This window comes from Carettochelys insculpta, chromosome 5 (assembly GCF_033958435.1).
Source record: "Carettochelys insculpta isolate YL-2023 chromosome 5, ASM3395843v1, whole genome shotgun sequence".
NCBI classification, from domain to species: domain Eukaryota; kingdom Metazoa; phylum Chordata; order Testudines; family Carettochelyidae; genus Carettochelys; species Carettochelys insculpta.
Genome location: NC_134141.1, coordinates 64848084 through 64868163, shown reverse-complemented (window position 1 = coordinate 64868163; position 20080 = coordinate 64848084). Strand labels below are relative to the sequence as shown.

Here is a 20080-nt window from a genome sequence, read left to right as displayed (position 1 = left end):
CATACATTGAGAAAAATGCAGGCAAAAAGAATTTTTGATTTCCCATATGCCATAATGGTGTTGGGGAGAATCTTAATGCGGGATCCCAGACTATTAAGGAAAAAAGAATTGTTGGTTTTTCCCTGGTGGCAGCAAGCTCAGGTATGGGCCAAGTGGGTGGTCACTGGATGACCAGCTGAAATGGTCCTCCCCCAGCGGCAGTAAGCCCCTTGGCCACCAGCAGAGACATCATCAGCAGCAAGCCCAGGTATGAGCCAAGGGGGAGGGGATCAGTGTATGACTGGTTGAGCTGTTCCTTCCCCACAGCAGCAGCAATGCCCCCTGTATCTTAACCGCCAGGGGAGACTTTCCCACAGTGGCAGCAAATTCCTCTCTTTCCCACATGACTGGCAGCATTGTCAGCACCGAATGGCAGGCACATTCTTTTATTGGGCTGGGTTGGAGGCTACCCATGTGATGTGGCTGAGCGTGGGAAAGACCCAGACTACGTGGCGCCTGCTGGGGAGGTTAGGGGGTTCACACACAAATGTTAACCACTGAGAAGAAGTTTCTTGATGTGTTATGCAAGCATGACTCCCAGCACAGCCTTGTTGACACATGGTACGGTGGGGCAGGGGCTGGTGCCAGGCAGCACAGAAAAAAATAGCAAGTGTACAGACAGAGCTGCGAAGTCCCTGCAGGGGCTATTTGAATGGGTAGATGAACTCACACCGCTAACAGCATAGAAAGAAAGAAGACATTTCTCAGGTTGTCATACTAACATAAGCCCACAGCTAAAGGCTGGCTGGTCCCGCTTGGAAATTCAGGCTCTTCCTGATATGGGAGAGCAGTGGCCAGAGCAGAGCACTGAGACGGGCATTATGGGTTACATGCGGGACACCTCTGGAGACTAATAAATTCGCTTTTAAGACGTGATGCTTCCACACTCCCATTTAATCGAACATCTGAATTCAAGCTTAATGCTATACCCATCAGGTGACTGCAATTTTGTAATCTCGAGATTAGTGCACCCAAAATCAGACTAATCATCTTTACAGTGGAGAAAGTCATGGGGTAAAATCAAGGTCACTGAATTAAATCTGATTTTCTCTCATAGTGTAGATGCAGCCAGAAGGAACTTGAAAATACAGGGAAGAAAACAAAAGGGAGAAGTAAAGAGTTAAACAATTCTTCTTGTTTAGCTTCTACAATATCTAGTGACGTGCCCCAGATAGGAAGTGTTACATGCAGAACAACAGATTTACACAGTGGGAAATCACAAGAAAGGCAGAAAATAATCTGACCTAAGGTATGAAAACCAAACATCAAAGTGAATACAGAGACAGAGGGTTGACTTTTCCTTTGGCATCAAAATGCTGAGATCTGTTCTTGCCCCAAAAGATGTATAGAAAGGTCCTTTCAGTTTAGGATTTTACTTTTAGTAAATGCATCCTTCCATGTCTCATTCCCCACATTTACATCTGAATTAGGGGCCAGGTACATCCCTCCTCCCACTGTGAAAATACCCAGCTACCTAACTGTGAGCATAGTAAAATCTGGATGTGTAATGCCTAAACTGGGCACATGCTGGGTTAAACCTGAACCGCTGGAATTAGGACACTTCACTGGTACTGATTATTGATTTGGTACTTTTCACACAAATGAATTAACTTCAGATAGTCAGAAAGTCATTCCACTCAAGTGAGCTTTACTCACATGAGTAAAGTTATGCTCCTCTGCAAATGTATGCAAGATTCAGGCCCTTAATTTTCACAGAGCACAAATTGTTGGGGTTGCCAGTCTTCTAGCAGCAGAACAGTGCACCCTTGTGGAGCCCCTTCCCGAGGCACTGCTCCTTCTGAGGCCCCCACTCACTCCATTGTCCCTCTCTCTGTTGCTTGCTCTCCCCCGCCACACTCACTCGCACTGCCCTGGGGCAGAGTGTTGGGGTAGGGAAGGGATAAAGGCTCTGGCTAGGGCTAAAAATGAGGGATTCAGGGTGCAGGAGGCGGCACTGGGCTGGGGGAGGGGATTGGGACACGCTGCAGCTGAGGTTATGGGCTATGGGACGAGGGGGTTGAGGTGCAGATAGAGGTGAAAGAAAGGGTGAGTGCTGCTCCAGCAACAGCTGGCTGGGGAGCAAGACCCAGCAGTGGCTGGACTGACTAGAGTGTGCGGGCTGAGAGAGGCAGCGAAGGGCAGAGAATGCTCTGGCTGGGATAGGGGGCTGGGGTGCAGGAGAGGGCTCAGGGATGGGGCAGGGCTGGGAGGGTTTGGATGCAGGAAGTGTCCCAGGGCTGGGCTAGGGTTTTGGGGTGCAGGTGCTGGATAGGAATTAGGGCACAGGAGAGAGATCCAACCTAAGATCCCTGTAAGCTGCACAGCTGAGACCCCATGCAGCTGCTTATTTTGCACTGTGCAGGTGCTCAGCGAAGCCACACGGGTCAGGGATGTGTGGCAGCCAGAGAAGGCTGCCTCTCTTAGCTCCCAACTAGCCTGCCCTCCAACAGAATGGAGCCGCTGGGCTCCAGCCTGGACCCTGCCACAAGCTGGGTGGCTATGACCTGGCACCTGCTGCAGCAACCCAGCCCTGATTCTTCTGCAAGGGGGCTATCTACTGCCCAGCCACTGCCCCTCTGTCCTGGCCCCTGGGTGGCCACAATATCTCCAGTCTAAGACCAGTCCTGGCCCTGATCCTGCAGCAGGCTCCAGTGGCCTGGTTCCCACCCAGCTGCAGCAGCCTACCCCCTGACCCTCATCATTTCTTGTGAAAATGGATACAATCAGAGACACCAGTGGCTCTAGCCCACCTGTAATGCATTCTATGGTAATTCAATTGAGCAATCTACTTCCAATGCTGCTCACAGTGGTGTGGCTTCTTTCTAAGCTTACAAACTGGCATTTTGATTACATTTAAGACAGAATTTGCATTATAGGGATTTGGCATAAGTAAATATATTTCTTTCAACTACATACAAATATTGTTGCATCTAATATACTGTAATTTTAAAGAGTCATTAGAAAAACACACACCCTGATTTCAGATTTTTGTACAAGAATTCTACTCCCATGCAATGAAGCTTACCTCCACTTTTAGAGCATTCAATCTTACACATTAACGGGTCACAGTAGATACTGTTATTTAATTTATAAGATGAAAATTCTCCTTCACCATAATAAAAAAAAAAAGAAAAATATCTGTTTTTTCCTATTTCAGGGCTCTCAAGCAGCCACTAGGTTCTAAAACAACATCCCTGAAAGGTAGAGGCTTCTAGATTTAAATAAAAGAAAAAAAACCATTCAGTAGGCAGCATGCCTGGCTAGTGTGGTATATTTGAATATCACACATAGACACCCCAACTCCCTGCAGCAGGGGGCGTGAGGTGGTGTTTCAGAGAGGGAATGGCAGTATATTTAAACAGTTTGCTTTTTACTGTTGTGAATCTTAGTTTTTGTAAAAAATCAACCAGGCCTTAGAGTGTGTATCTAGTATTTGTGTCAAATAAAGCAAAATAAAATGAAATGAAAAAGGTAATATTAAATCCACCAACATGTGACCTCTAAAAATGTAGTTATGATCCAGAAGATGAACTAGATCAAAATGGGGGGCAATTTTAGTTTTGATTAGTAGTAGTAGTAGGCATCCTTCGATCCCGAGGGATCATGGGTTTGCGCCCGAGTTGGACTGATTCAAGCAGCGTCTTCTGTGGCTGTGCAATCCAATCTGGGAGTGGCAGTCCTTTCCACACCGTGAGCAGCAGTAGGCAGATGTCGCTCTGGTATCACGGGCACGGATCTTCCCGAGGGCTCTCCTGTCTTCCGCTTCCTTCACCAAGGTAGTTTCATACATAAAATCTTCCTTCACTCCCTGTTTCCAGGCATGCCTGTCTGAGGCAAGCGAATGCCAGGTGTTCACACTGATAGAGAGAGTGATGAGGTACAATGCAGGATGAACGCACATCCCTCCCACTGACTTTCAAAATGAACTAGGAACTTCTGACAATTTCACCCATTGATGCTAATTAGTTACAGAGAGAGAGCCATGCTTGTCTATATACCAAAAAAGCAGTTCAGTCTTTAAAGAGCTACTGGACTGCTTTTTTGTTTTGATCTCCGTTACATACATATTAAAGACCAGATGGAGATCCTTATGATCCTGATAGCAGAGACCGTAGAATCTCATCTACTAACTTCTGTACCTTTCGATTGAATTATAGCATGGGTTTTTAGGGAGGGGGGGAACCAAACCAAATCAAACCAAACCAAACCAGTTTCTTGATTTCAAGGAAGCCCAGCAACCTGGGGGAGATCCCCAATACTCTGCATAATCCTATTTAAAGTGATTTTACAAGAAAGGAATCATAAGAGTATTACCTCTGAGGTATAGAAACATGCAGACAAAGAGGAAACATCTTCATCTGGTCTTTTTGGTTTCTTCCTTTTCTTTTAGCTAAGATAGGCTGTAGTATAAATATTATTTTCTTCTTATAGAAGGATGGACAAGCAAGTCTTTTAAATATTTGATTACTGTGATTTTAACTAATGAAAATATCCACAGGTTCCAGAATGGTTTTCAGAAACTGATTTTCTATGAAGCAAACTATCACTCTTTTATTCTCTTAGGCCAGGGATCAGCAACAAAAATAGCAAGAGCCATTTTTTCCAAATTCAGTGGGGGGGGGGGGGGGGGGAAATCAGTAATTCAAGACCTGCAAAGCATGTGAACACAAGACAGTCAAATCATACTGTTTGTAACCCCTATTTGCTGCTTTTGAAATGCAAACTAGACAAGCAGATGGGGTTCTTTCAAAAGGAAGCCCCGCTTTCAAAAGCACCATTAATATTTTTCAGGAAGAAAATGCTAGTTTGAATTTCGAAAGCAGCACTGGCCAGTGGTCACCATTATGCAAATGAGGCACTGAATATTCATACCAGTGCCTCATCAGCATTTTCAAGCCGCTGCATTTACATGCCCCTTCTGAAAGGCGCAGTGTACACGCAGCCTGAATGTCCATAGTAAGTGGTTTTATAAGAATGCAGAGAAGAAAAATAATTTCCTTCATTTATATAAGACTTACATCTTGCAGTTGTAAGTGAACTAAGTCAGACTCTGAGAAGTACATGCATCAATTTCTTGATCAACTATCTCAAACCTAGAATAAATGGATAATTAGAATTCTGCACCAATAACACTTGAACATAGATTTAGTATTCTAAGAGGGAAGTTTGCATCAATACCATACACCAACGAGCCAAATCCAGTGAATTTAGATGAGGCATATGAAACTTTAAGGCAAGCGTTGAGCACACAGAGGCATAATGTGGTAAGAAAGCGATGCTACCAATAAAGAACTGAAACTCCTGATGCATCAAGCACCAAAGGACATACAAAAGGTCAGTGACCCAGAGTAGTCCCCAAGAGTCAACAGTGAACTGAGGCAGCAGCAGAACTCTCATGGTCTTAAAAGGGACACCACCATCTGAAAGAGAACAAAAGCTCCATCACCAAAATCAAAGAAGAGTAGTGCCATGGAGGAGCAACTTGGGAGCTGATGGGGGAAAAAGTTAAGAAAAATGGAGATCAAGAAACTAGCTTAAATGATTGCAGATTAGACAGACAATTCCTTATCTTAACAGTTAGAAAAGAACTGGATGAGTGTCTTGGAGAGGGCAGAGATGTCCACAGTTGATTGCAGAATAAGGCTGACTCAAAAGGCGATTTAAGTTGATAGGTAGAGAAGCTCCATCTTATCTCACACTAGGGAGCTGGGACCCAAAAGGAAGAAAATAGTATCTTTGCACATAACTATTCCCAGGGGTGCTGTCAATATAAACTGGTGTTGTCAGTATCTGCTTCAAGTCGCAAATATTTTAAAAAATATTAAATGACAGCAATACCAGGCAATAACTTGAATTGTAATACAATATAAAGTTTTCCAACATGTGTCACTAAAATTCCTGTAAAGTAATTCTTGATATAAATAGTTTATTTGGCTTGGAAGGAGACTGGCCTGGACAGAAATGGGTAAAAATCAGTTATTATACATGAGTACCTATGAAAACTAATAAAAATGATAAAAAGTTGCCATGAATATGGCATGAAATCATTTGACAGAAAAACTGAGTTTCCTCTGGAGGGTATCAAATAGGATAAATCAAAATCATAAACAATCCACTAGTAAGGGTAACAATTCTTATCATATAGTTCTTTCAGTGCATGATAAACAGATATGACTAACTACCCTTCATATGTATTGTACTGAAGCATTTACCCAGACTGATAGCTTTCACTGCTTTGTTTTACTACATGGAACTTGAGTTCTGAATTTTGCTATCTTGATGTTTGAGTAGATTGGCTGGGCTTGGACAAGCCTGATTTTGAAGGCAGAGGATATTAATATTGTGGGATTGTGTGTACTTGCATACGTGTAACAACCAAAAATTCTAAAAGCACAATGCCACGCTCTCAGTGTCTGCCATTTCAATTGCGATACCTGAAAATACCTCTAGTAATTTACTTACAATGTACACATTTCTCAGACGGCTTTCTGGGCACATATAATGAACCTCTGCAGTAAACAGAAATCTCAGTCTAAAAGTACCTTTCATGAGTTTAAGCAAAAGCAAAATGCAGGTGGCTTTAAACAAACTGGTGGTTTTACTGCAGTTCCCAGCAGAGGAGTATGGACAGACTTGAAAAGTTGCTAAAACTACCCTCTTACTCCTTTTATTCCATTACGGCTACATTAGAAAGCTTGCAGTGCTTCAGACAGCTCAACTTTGTGCACAAATAGACAACTTACCTTCTAGGTCTGGCTTTTGCAACCCCCCACTAAGTCTCTTTTTTTCCCCCAAGGAGGGGTGTGGAGAGAAAGAAGGGGGAAGGGATGAGGGGGAAAAACAGTGACTAATACTCGATTTTTGATTTAAAAAACCCTGCATTCTAATTTTGGAACTAGAGATGTTTCATTACAGTATTACGTGCATTCAGTTTATATAATATTTGTTTTCTAAAAGCAGTTAAATATTGCATTATTGACAAAAACATTCAAAATGGGGTAATTTGTTGTTGTGCTGTTATTCACTTCTGTGGTCTTTTCTTGAGACTACAATATATTGCTGTATGCACAGATGACTAGGATCTCACCTCTGCTGCAATGTCTTCATCTTACCATGGCACCATGTGAATCAGTGTTGTCACTGTCCACCTTACCAAAGTAGCATTTTATAGTAGGGATTCTGTAAGAGTCAGTGCTTCTTGGATCAATACTTTAAATAAATGAGTTTAACTTGTCATGTTACTTCTTTACCCATGTAGACAGACGAAGAGCTTGAAAGTTTTGCTTTACGTGACAGGGCAGAATAGAAGTATTTAGTATGGTGATTGATCAGAGTTCCTTTACGAGAAGATGAGTGGATTACTGTCTGGGGACAAAATTAAAGTCACCATGTACAGAATACAGCTCTTTTCATGTTATTTATGCCCATACAGAGGCTATTTTGGCCACATATATTTTTATATTCAGCCATAGGATATCAGTTTCTTAATGAACAAAACAATAGCTATAACATTTGGATACCAGTTAATCATTTGATTCTTCCTCTTTTATATGGCAGGTGTAAATCCACTGATTGTCTTTGGTTACAATGTCATATTTATGGATTCAATCACGAGTTGAGAGATTTTATGAAGTATCCCTCACTTCAGGAAGACCTGCAGATACAGATTTTAAAAAGTAGTCTTTAAACAAATTTTATTTAAACAGCTGTTTAGAGACAGCAGGAAGCCAAGGGCTGAGGCCAAGAACAGGTGGCAAGAAAAAAATATTTTAACATGTCTCCCAAGCTAATATTTTGACACTGCTAGCTCAGTTCAGAATTGAAAACTTTAAACAACTGGCAAATAGTTTCTAAATCATAACACACAAGCTAGGCACATGATCTTTGGAACAACAGCCCTTTAGGAGAAAGAAAGAAAGGGCATCTTACAGAGCAGAGCCAGTATACAACAGCCAAATAATACATCTCGGCTTGTAAAAAAAATCTGCATTATCAACTGCACGTAGTATAGAGAACAGTGACATTAACAAGGAGTAAATGCCCCACAAAACTCTAGACCCCCTTCTGCAGCTTCTTCCTATGAAGAGGACAGGACACGATTTTAGATACTGCACTTCTCCTGTCTCTTCTCTTAAATCTTCAAATGCCCCAAGTTTGACATGGACCTTTGAAAAGCCATGGGGATCACACCTCTGCCTCACTGTTTTCATCTTCCCATGGCACCATCTGAATCACCGTTGTCATTGGCCACCTTACCAAAGTAGCATTTTATAGGAGGGATTCTGTAAGAGTCAGTGCCTTTTGGATCAATACTGAATCTAGGTTTTTCTCACAGGGAAGGTGACAGGTCAGTTAAATGTACAGTGGTTGTCACCTGCTCCCATCACATTCTTACCCCCAAAATGTCTGTGGAAGCCCACTTCAGTGGAATTTAGATGAAAAGGGCTTTCTACAAGAAGGAAAATCATGGAACTGTGGAACTGCGTTATCTACCTTTTCTGTATCTCTCCACCAGGATCCAACTGCTTTGGCTTCATTGTACTCCAAGGCCAAGGAATGATAATTCTGAAGGTAAGCCACTGAGCTAGGACTCAGGACTCCTAGATTCAATTACTTATTCTGCTACATACTTCACGTATGACTTTTAGACAAGTCACCTTATTTCACTGTCGTCCTGTAAGATGAAAATACTTCATCTCAGAGCAGTATTGTGAAAATACATTAATATTTGTACAATTTTTATTGTACTGGGGGGGCTATAATCAGGAATGTTTCTGAGTAGTTAAAGCATGGGACCAAAATTTGTATGAAAAATGGGTTATTCTCCAAGATTAACTCTTCCCTAAGGACCCAGTCCCACTCCGATTAAAATAAACTGAAAGAAACCCACCACTGATTTTAGTGGGAACGGAATTGGACCCCAGATGTATTGCTCCCATGGAACCATGCTGTAAGAAACATGCATTTAATTCAGAACTATGGGAAGTGCTTGAGAGCTGGGTGTTGGAGAGAACGTACAATACCTTGAGCAGTACATTCTTTGCCACGTAAAATTTACTTTCAGTATATCCAAAACACAACCACCACCACCCACAAACAAACAAGCAAACCTCATAAACCATCAAACCATGAAGGATTAATGAATAAATATAGTACTATCTGAGAAGTCCATTACAATCCTCTCAGTTCAGTGGTTTGGTTTTTTAAAATATTGAAGCTAGAATAGTTTATTGCAATCAGTAGAAATCCTGAGCGTCTAACCCTATCTTTATACTACTGGTAATGACTGTCGTAATTATCCCACTGAACAGTTTGAGCTGCACAAGTAACTTTCCTCCATTCCAGTGAGCTGCAGCAGCCTGTGGCTCACTGAGTGTACCACCTCCAGCCCCCACCCCCATGTGACCACTCCTCCATGGAGCTCACGCACTGGAGGTACACACTTAACCTGCTCCTCCCCTCTCTCCTAACACTTTTGTGCTCCATCACCACGCCTCCCCTCTTTCAGTACTGGGAGAGAGAGGCAGGATCAGGGATGGAGCATGAATCAGGTGATTCCTGGTACTCTGAAAGGGCTGGAAAGGGAGTGGGGAGGCTTAGGAAGTGCAGGACTCCAGTGTCCTGGGGCACAAGGAGTCCATGGAAGAGGGAGGAAGCCGAGGGTCTGCAGGCCACCCACCACTGGTTTATTTCATTACCATATTCCATCCCTTGCCTTAGTGCAGTTACTACAGTATACTGAATTTTTCTCATTTCAGTCTGAAGAGTCTAAAGGAATTGGTCACCTGGTTCACACTGATTTAATTCTTTATGCTCCTTTGAAAATCCCAGTTTTAAGTTTCACACACTATTTTTTTTAAGCTCAACAACAGTGCAAATGTTTCTAAGAACTCTAAAGTTGTGATAATTGATAACCAGTGGTTCACACATATGAGAAGAAAGAGTATTATGGAAAAAGTCATGAAATTAAAAAAAAAAGGATATATTAGGCAGTTTATTTCCAGTGAAACCAAATTTTACTATAGCTGTGATCACAGAACATCTTCACATTTGATGCAAATGAGAGGTCAATTACAAAGTCACTTGGTGTCACTATCTTTGACAAAACCAAAAAAATCACATAGTTCAGTTGTATTATGTAAAATAGGTTATAAGCATAACTTTAATAAGCTCCAACTGCACTGCAGTTGCAAAAACTTGAACACAAAGTGCCACATTAATGATCCTTTTTTGACAAATTTGATGTAATACAAGTTTTAGATATATGGTTAACAGCAAAATGTTCTATTGCAGAAAACAGATGCAAGTTTTTCTAATGTTCAGCTTGAAATTTTTACCTATTATTGTAAATCTAAACAGTTTAGAAAGTCTTACATTCTCTTTCTAAACTAAAATATATACTATATATAGCATTTATATATAATATATTTATATATAATTATCACATTGTAGTTAACACAGAAGAAATTTACATTTTTAATTGGTCAACATTTTATTCCAGAGGCTAACTTTATTGTGTTCCTGCCGCACTGTGGACTGAAGAAGGGGAATCCTGATCAGAGAGAAAAGTAGCAGCAGCAGCTGCTGCTTCAGGGAGTACAGGCGCAAGCACATGACGGCAGACAGGGCATGTTCCTGACTAGAAGAGACAAAAGCACACATTGCAATTAACCTGTTTCAAATCTACATTCTTACAGATAAGACACAGAATTTCTGAAATGAAAAATGTTCTAGTACAGCCATATTTCCATTTAACATTTGAAATAGAGCAACAAGTTAATGAAAATGAGGTCATCCCAAGTGAAAGCAGTATTTTACTTTGAAACACCATTATCTTTAACCAAGATAATATAAATCAAAACACGTATCCCGAGAAATGCAATAATTTGGACAAAATTTTCATTTACTGCAGTAAAGGCATTTAATATTATATTTAAAATCCTTTATAAACTGACTTAGCTTCAAATATACTCACAAAGAGTAACTATTTTAAGAAAGTGCACTAAGTATATTTTCACACATGACCTACTATGAGATATATTTCCAAAGATATGTGCCTGTTACAAGGGACTTCCTATGTTGGCCTTGATTCACCACCATACTAATGCATATGCTTAAAATTAAGCCTTTAAGTAATCACATTCTTATTCAGTGAATCGTTTAAACAAGAGATGTGCCTTCTCAATTTCAATGCAACTACGCACACGATAAAACACTTAATTCAATAAATGGGATAGCATCATTCACATTTTAAAAGTTAAGCATGCACATAAACACTGTATTAAATCTGAGCCTATAATTATATATCACACAGAAGCACTTAGATGAGTGGCTCAACGTTCATAGTGTTTATCTTTCATTTTCCATGGGGGAGGGAAATCAAGCTGAAGATTATAAATTGAAACCAAACCAAAAGGAACAGCCACTAGTAGGAAACAGGTCCAAACCTGGCTATTTTGTGAATATCTTCCTCAAAATTATTTAAAATAATTGGTATTAAAACAAATAGGTACCTGCGATCACTTCTGGCAGTTAATTTTTTTTTTTACTGTAAACTTATTAGAGCAGGGCCATGTTTTCACATGCTTATATGGTGCCTAACATGGCGTGGCCTTGATTGGGTTCTCTTTGCACTTTGGCAATGCACACACACAAGTATTACACTAGATTACAAAATAATTAGTCCTTTTATGTGACAGCTAAAGGGTATGCTTTGCACACTCTATTTAAGCCACCTCTCCATTGGAATATTAATCTGCAAGCAATTTAGATAACTAAAAAAGGATACTATTATGCAGATTATTTCCAGTGAAACCAAGCTAGAAGGGGTTTCTTCCTTTGCTGACAGTCCTTTTTTTATTATGGATCTAAATAATGCTAACAATTTAGAAGTACTAGAGGGTGGTAAAAGAACCAAATAAATTATAATAAGAGAAATATTATGCTGTCTCATCCACTCCCCCACCTTTGCAGGAGTGTTTGCCAATAGCAATTCTCCACTGCTTTATTCTCCAGCTTGCAAATATCTCAACTAGTAAGGATTTCATCCCTGTGCTGAAGAGACAATTCCACAACCAAACAAACCTCAAGCTAAGTTTTTCAGTGCAGTTATTATTGCTAGTTAGATTATTCTCAACCACCTTCAACAATTCCTCATTTTTAGTGATACTGCACTCTTCTCTCTGGTAGTTCGCTATTTTCTTCCTACGCAAGTTATGAGGAAAAATATAAAGTTAAAACAAGTCAGATAATTCCTCCACTCCAGGAAGAATCTGTTGTATCTAACTTATTTAAATTTTCTTTTCCCCTCCCTAGTAATGAAAAGCACAATATGGTGTTCTAGAGGCTGGTCATTCAAAAGAATATTGGCACCATCCCTGATGCAGTATTACATTAGAACTCTACACACACTGCGAACAACATCTCACTTTAGTCTGGTGATAGATCATGAATGTCAAATACTCAAGACTAATCAACTTTGCTCCTGGTATTACAGCTATGATTTCTGTGCACACTCCTACAGATCTCTTCTCACCACCATCACCAAAACTGTTTCTAGAATCTTGAAATCATTCAATTAATTATTTTGTGAAATAATATCAGAATAAGTTTTCAGAAAAAGTTACATGTTGTTTTAACTAGAAGGGAACAAATTCTCAACTAATAACGCAAGCAAGCAAAGGAAAACTCACCTTCTGTAACCAAAGTGTTACACAGGGTTTGTGAAAGAAATGATGGCAGGGCAGCTCAGTTATTATTTCATCTTTCACATACTCACTGCAACAGATAGCACAACACTGCTCCTGACCAAAAGCTTGAGGGGAAAAATAAGAAAGCACAAATTTTAAAGTTTAAGTGTAATTCAAAATCAAATGAAATATGTTAATTAGAAGATTCCACAGATGATCATAGTAAGATACAATTTACCAATGTAAGCAAGTCATTTTACAAAGTGCCCTTAAGTTCTACTCAAACAGATACGTTCTCAATTTACCACTTAGTATTGTGGTGCATTCTCTCAACATCAGTTTCCTTCAAATACTTTACGTACATTACCATGAAATAACACATTTAAGTTTAGGTATTACAGAAATCAAAATGTTTAGTGAGCCAGTTTTTCCATACCATTGTGATTTTCTGTAATAATAATCTGCGGCAGACAGTCTATGCTTTCTTTGCTGGCTGGTGGATGAGCTTGCTCAACATCAACTGCAAGAGATTCCAGATGAGCCAAAGCAGTCTAAAAAGGAAGTATTTTTAAAAAAGGTTATATTTCCTTCCTCATGACAGAGATACTTTACATTTATAAAACCCAAACAGACAAAAAACAATATAGGTAATAATGTGTTACTTAGTTAAGCCAAAAGATTGTGGAAGTTATGCAGAGCAGCATTACTGCTAGATTTTTAGAGGTCAAACAGGACAGACAGTTAATGAATTAGCTACTTATTTCTGGAACTCTGGTTTCAAATATCAGTTAGATTATGAGCAAAGAGTTATGATCTCAACCTATTCCATAATGAATATTTATTCATATCAAAGTGGCTAAACAAAATGGCATTAAAATATCTTTCCAGAAATGATTTAGAGGATGCAGAAGGTCAGGGTTGACTGTTTCCTTAGTAACACACACTGCTGTTCTCCTCTTTTGAAAGCAGTATCAATGGCTGCATAACAGCAGATTTCTTAGTTTCAACTACAGCATAGCCCAAAACTAGAAATTAAGTCTAATAGTAGTGAGCTTGACCATGTATCAGCAACAATACTAGTTTTCAGGAGGAAAGCAGAATCCACTTAGAACATAATGTGCATGTGTGACATTTCAAGAAGACTCAGGGTAATATAAGGAGTAGGAATATTTCAGTAAGATGGTACTTGTCCTTGCTTGTCAACTGATGTTCGGTGGAGAGTGGAGAACCGCAATTCTCTTTCAGTAGCCATCTCCTGGTTGAGACTTACAACTCCAGATCTTGACCAATACAAAGTCATTAAATATCACTTTTCATAAAAGTAAGGAATTGTTAATGCTGGTGTTCTTGGCCATATATGACAGTCACATTCTGGCCAGCTAATATTAATTTTTCAGTTTCCACTAGACACGCCATTCTTTATTTCCTGACCTTAACTTATGTAAGCTTAATGTAAAACATGTTCCACCTAGTTTGTGGGCGCATTTCAGTGTACAGAGAGGTAGTATGCATGTACATTTTACTTATCTTACAAGGATGTTGAAAACCATAATTGTTTATAAAATAATTTTACAATTCCTGGATGAAAAGTACTGTAGAAGCATACTGTATATATATTGCTTTCTTGGGCCGTGGCCATACTAGCCCCTCCTTTCGGAAGGTCTATGTTAATATGGCACTTTAGAATATGTTAATGAGATGCTTCCATGAATATGCAGTGTCTCATTAGCATAATGGCAGATGTGCACACTTCAAAACTGCCAGTTTTGAAACGCACACCACTCTTGTAGCCGGGGGCCTTTCTAAACGGCCCCCTGATTTCAAAAGCCACTTCTTCACATCTGGTTTTGGGAAGAAGGAGTTTTCAAAATCGGGGGGGTCATTTTGAAAGGACCCTGGCTACACAGGTGGCATGCGTTTTGAAACTGGCAGTTTTGAAGTGTTTGCGGCTGCCATTATGCTGATGGTGCACTGCATATTCATGGCAGTGCCTCATTAATATATTCTGAAATGCCACATTACCACAGCCCTTCCTAAAGGACAGGCTAGTGTGGCGATGGCCTTATTGTCCAACTTAAAGAAGATATACTGCATTTATAAACATGGAAAGATGGAATGAACATAGCATAAAACTGAACTATTACATGAAGGAATGCATTAAATAGATTTCTGCCTTTAACACATAAAATAAGAAAAGGTAAGTCCTTAAAACTGTACCTGATTTTTAAAAAAAGCTTAAATCAAGCTACAAAGCAAAGAACACTGGGATAATGGATCATAGGGAAAATCCCTGAGAAAACAAGACCTCACAAGTCTGCAAAAAATATCTTTTAAAGTCAGAAGCTCATATTTAGTGGAGCTAAACTCTGCTTAGCACAAGTCCAGATAGGGTGGATGCAAAGATGTTATTAAAGCCACTCCTGAAGATCTCAAATCCTAGACCTCACATCAATGGCAGCAACTTTTTGGCTGTGCTCTCACTTGCTAGTTACCATTGGCTCCAAAAACGTACAGTGGCAGCAGATGATCACATAGGTACCAAGCATAAGTAGCTGGTGTCACACGAAAGTCTCACTAGGTAGGGAGAGTGAAACTGGCTGGTCACAAACATTTTATTACATTTGTACCTCGTGGCTCTCCCTGCCTAGTATCTTCAATTATTATGATACTTTAAAAATTATTTTTATTGGCGAAAAATTTATCAACATTAACACAGACACACGTTTCTGTTCATGTAACATATAAAGGGTTCAAGCAATAAGAAACAAAACAAGATAAGCCACCTTACACTATAGTCCTTAATTTTTCCACCCAGAGGCCACATCTACATTACAACAATCTTTTGAAAGATGATCTTTCAGATGAGCTTCTTTCAGAAAAGCACGTTCCACACACAAAAAGATCAATCCGCTCCTTCGATAGAGAAAAGCCACACGGCCCCACTCTTTCAAAAGAGCCAGACAGGGATCAAAAAATCTGGTGCCATGAGAACTGCTCTTTTGAAAAGACCACCTGTGGAATGTCTACACGTTTTTTTTTTGAAAAAAGCTTTTAAAAGAAAGTGCTCTTCCTGATATGGGAGTGGAAAAGAGCTTCCGGAAAAAGCCACATTCTTTTAGTTTCAGATCGAAAGAGCACATTTTGTGCGTGGACACTCTGTGTGTTTTTTCAGAAAAGGCCCTGATTTTCCAAAAGAACTTTCTAGTGTAGACACGGCCAGAGACACACAGTTTTTCACTAATTACCCATCCATCTTATGACCAGATAGATAAGCACAAATGACTCATAAGAACAAATTTACATAAGAACAGCACATTAAACTAATAAATGACATTTGATCAGGTTTCCAAGTTAAGGTTGTCAGAAATGCACTGGAATAAACATGTTTTGTATGAAGTCTGACTGAATACTTGGGAACTCAGGCTACTGTCCAAAATAAGTCTTAGACTGAGATGGGGCATTATATTTACCTAGTTATAAAATTCAGAAAAAACAGAAGAACTGCTTTAGACTTGAATAATAACTCATGTCAAATTCTCCAAATTTTTAAGACATATCAGCAGATTGAAGCAAACTAACATCTATTATTCCTCAAAGTATACATGAGATGGTAAGAACAGCCATGGGAAGAAGGGACCTTCAGAAGGACGACTTCCTTCCGGAAGCCCCTGCCCCAGCAGCCGCACTTCTACATGGCGTTTTGGAGTCCAGAAGAACGGTCTTCCGGACTCCAAATCACGTGATGTTATGCTAATGAGGCGTGGGGAATTTGCATCCACACCTCATTAGCATCTTTCGCTCCCTGTATTAGCATGCCACTTCTGAAGGAAGTGGCCTGTGAAGAAACAGCCTTTGAGAGTGTCTAAACTTCTTCCCTACTTAATGATTGAGATAGAGAATCTAGTTCAACAGCCTAAAGAGTCAGAATTGGTTTAATCTCTGTTCCTCTATGAGATTACCATTCAGAGCTTAAAAAAACAAACCTTAAAATACCGTTATGTAATAACGGTATTAAAATGAAAAACATAAAAAGCAAAAAATAGACAAGACATTTGAAAAACTATAAAAATAAAATATTGAAGGGTAGCAGGGGGAGAGGAAACCAGGGAGGGATTAGAGTTCATTTGATGCTTCTCTGGAAGCCCCAATATCAAAGTAGTCCAAAGAAATGGCTATCCTGAAGATACAAAATTTAGTTATGTATACTTTTAAAAAACAGTTAATGAGAACACCTGGGAATCAACCTCATCTACATCCTCCCCTGACTTATGCATTTCCTAATTATTGCTTCGTTTAAAAGGATTTTTTTTCTGGGGGGGCACCCCCTCTGTAGACTTCCAGCCAGGTTGCTGCTCTCATCCTACTAACTGCGCCTACAACCTACTCTGAAATAAGCAAAAGAAGATATCAGCACCTATTATACAGCTTAATTAAAACAGCTAGAAAATTATCACAAATGGTTTGTAAGCTTACTAAGTGTGGGGCTAATCACAGAAACAGAGATTTCTTTGGCGTTCAATAAAATTCTGAAATATATTAATAAAAATGGGCTAACCATAAATTGGAGGGAAAGAAAAAGGGAGAGAGTCGTGCTTAGTTGTGGCATCTTACTCTCCCTTTTTCAGAGAGGGATCCATTTGGTGCTTTGCAGCCCCACAGTTTCATGTTTATTTCAAGTGCCCCTTAGTGACAGCAAATTGGGTTTTGCTAAGTAGAGAGATTTTCTGAATAACTTCTGAACTTTAGCAGACTCAGATAAAAGTTATGTTGTCACACGGGAAATATCTAGCTAATGAATTTTCTAGCTCAGATAAGGAACATGACAAATTTTGGGAAGTCTGAGGAAAGGAAGTTAAATACATTAGTACCTCTCAAAGAATGACTCATACCATCAAAAAAACAGACAGTATTTATGGATGATATAATCAAAAATCAACCCTTCCATGAGAACACCCTTCACACCACATGAGAAATTCTGCCATACTGCGATACTCCTGGACACATCATTGCATTCTGACAAGGAGCAGCCAGGCTACCATCTGAAGTGTGGAACAAAATGCTATTTACTATCCCATCTCCAAGAATTTCCTATGTTCCCTATACGTAGATAATCAGAAATTGCTGATACCTGTAGATGGTGATAAGTCATTTCCATGAACATGCTTGTTACCTGAATTTGAAAAGACTCAGATTAGTGAAGGGGAGTAAAGGATTCTTAACTGTTTGTATCCCAGAACACGCTAAACTTGAAAAAAAAAAAATCTAAAAAACATAATTCCAGGGCCGGACTGTTTGTGGGCATTATGACAGTCACACCAAACATATGAGAAAACCTCTGTTCCATTATGCTAGTATTCTGACAAATTTAAGTCAACCTCTGTTCCAAGGTTTTTTTGTTTTGTTTTGTTTTGATTTCACTAGCTTCACTTGCATTTTAAATTGTCCAGTTGCATGGCGTGTTCTATCTACAATGGCCTAAAAGCAATATAAAGAATCGTTCGAACTTGGTTTAAAAAAGTACCAGAAACACTAATTTCTAGCACTGTATGCTTAGCCAAAGTGAGATTAGTCTGCACCTGTCCAACACTCCTATGCTAGGCATCTTGCCTTAATTCAGATAACACTAGCCAGCCAAATCACGTTAGAATCCATTTTCTAGAACCTTTTTATGAGAGAATTAAAAACATTATTTCCTTTTTCTAAATCAGGCTACGCTCATCAAATACTGGACCTTAGTACCTCGAAAGCCACATGACATCTGAACACAGTCCTCTTTGTGGCAAAGGTTTTAAGTCAGTTTCCTTTTCAAGCTCCAGAAGGTCCAAAGTTTTCCCAAAGGAAAGAAGAGCCATATGTTGGATAATCCTTGCTTTTTCAAGGCCAATTTTTGTAACCATCTTAGAGCTGGGAGCAGATGTGATGTAGTTATGCTGAGATTTGGAGTACATATTAGACGGTTTCTCAAAATTCCTGTTGTTTCTGGTACAAACAAACAATAAAATAGCTGTAGGGTTTCTTTTGTGGGGTTTTTTTTTCCTATTTTGAAAAGTATCGTCGCCACGCTCAACCATTTCTGAAAACATCTGAACAGCCTGGACAATATTCTGTACTTCTGAATGCAGTAAATATACAGAAACATCTAGGACACTCTACTGATCAGAAATATTCCCAGTGTAGCTGGACAGTAGAGGGTCAGTAACTTAACATATCTGAAGATAATGTGACCAGATGGTAAACATTTCCTTCCTTCTGTAAACCAATGCGATAAAGCTGTTCTTTTGGACAAGGCAGTCCCAAAACAACAACCCTGGACATATGCCAGGTTTTCAATCAAGAAGCAGATATAACTGGTGAATCAGGAATTGGCAATACCCATTTTTCAAATTGCAAAATGGATTTAAGTTTTCAGAGGACAAGGAGTTGACATTAGCCATATTAAAAGGAAGGAACTCTTAGGAGAACAGAGATGGGCAAAAATGCACCGGGTTAAGTTACAGAATTTAAGGAAAAGATCTATAAAAACATGACATATATAGTCCCACCTCATGACTACTGGAAATGCAAATCTATGTATCACTGGAAGTTTTGGACAGCTATTCTTTACAACATAAAATGTTTATGAAAAGGTGTACATTAGCACTCAAAATCCTCAAATTAATAACTGTACCTAATGATGATGAATAATCAAAATGCTGAAATTGTTATATTGGTATGGAACAAAATGCTATTTACTATCCCATATCTAAAGAATTTCCTATGTTCCCTATATGTAGATAATCAGAAATCGCTGATACCTTGTGTCAAAACTGGATAAATACGGAATTGCTAACTCTGTTTACCTGGAAGCATACAGCCCACCCATACCTTTACAGAGCTACTTTAATTTACAAATGAGAATGACAAAATTTCACAATGGGATATTCCAAGAAATGTAGGGAAGTGTATATACCAGGTATCATAAACATGTCAGTTGTTAAGACATCTATGATGGCCGAGACATTCTAATGGGAATGTGTATAATGCTGACAAAAAAAATCAATTAAATGACGCTCTTTTGTTTGCCATAATGTTTCCAAAAAATTGTACCTAATTTTAAACACTGCCATAGTTTAAAACAGTGTTTCTTAAAATTGTTGAAACCATGGAACACCAAACAATATTTTTTATGCAGAACACCTATGAAAATTTACTTCATTTGTTAATGGTGTTGGTTCCTCAGCAGTAGTATTTTCACTCACTTCTGCCTTTTTAAAAAAAAGAAATTTAACTCACTCTGTTTACTCGTTTTGGTGGAAATAAGAAATTTAATATATCACCACAAGCCACATAAGGAGCTGACTGACAGTGTAACC

The 20080-nt window shown here is 39.2% G+C and overlaps 1 protein-coding gene across 3 annotated transcripts in view; it reads right to left on the bottom strand.

Annotated features, from left to right (window-relative positions):
- Nucleotides 1-7751: 7751 nt before the first annotated feature.
- Nucleotides 7752-20080, bottom strand: part of PJA2 (praja ring finger ubiquitin ligase 2) — a 69224-nt gene continuing 56895 nt past the window's right edge. For all 3 annotated transcript variants that reach the window (XM_074995244.1, XM_074995245.1, XM_074995243.1), the window contains exons 7-9: nt 13165-13279; nt 12732-12853; nt 7752-10678 (exon numbers count right to left, since the gene is read on the bottom strand). In XM_074995244.1, the coding sequence (XP_074851345.1) occupies nt 10550-10678; nt 12732-12853; nt 13165-13279 (366 nt within the window). In that variant the 3' untranslated portion in view covers nt 7752-10549. The remainder of the gene's footprint in view (nt 10679-12731; nt 12854-13164; nt 13280-20080) is intronic.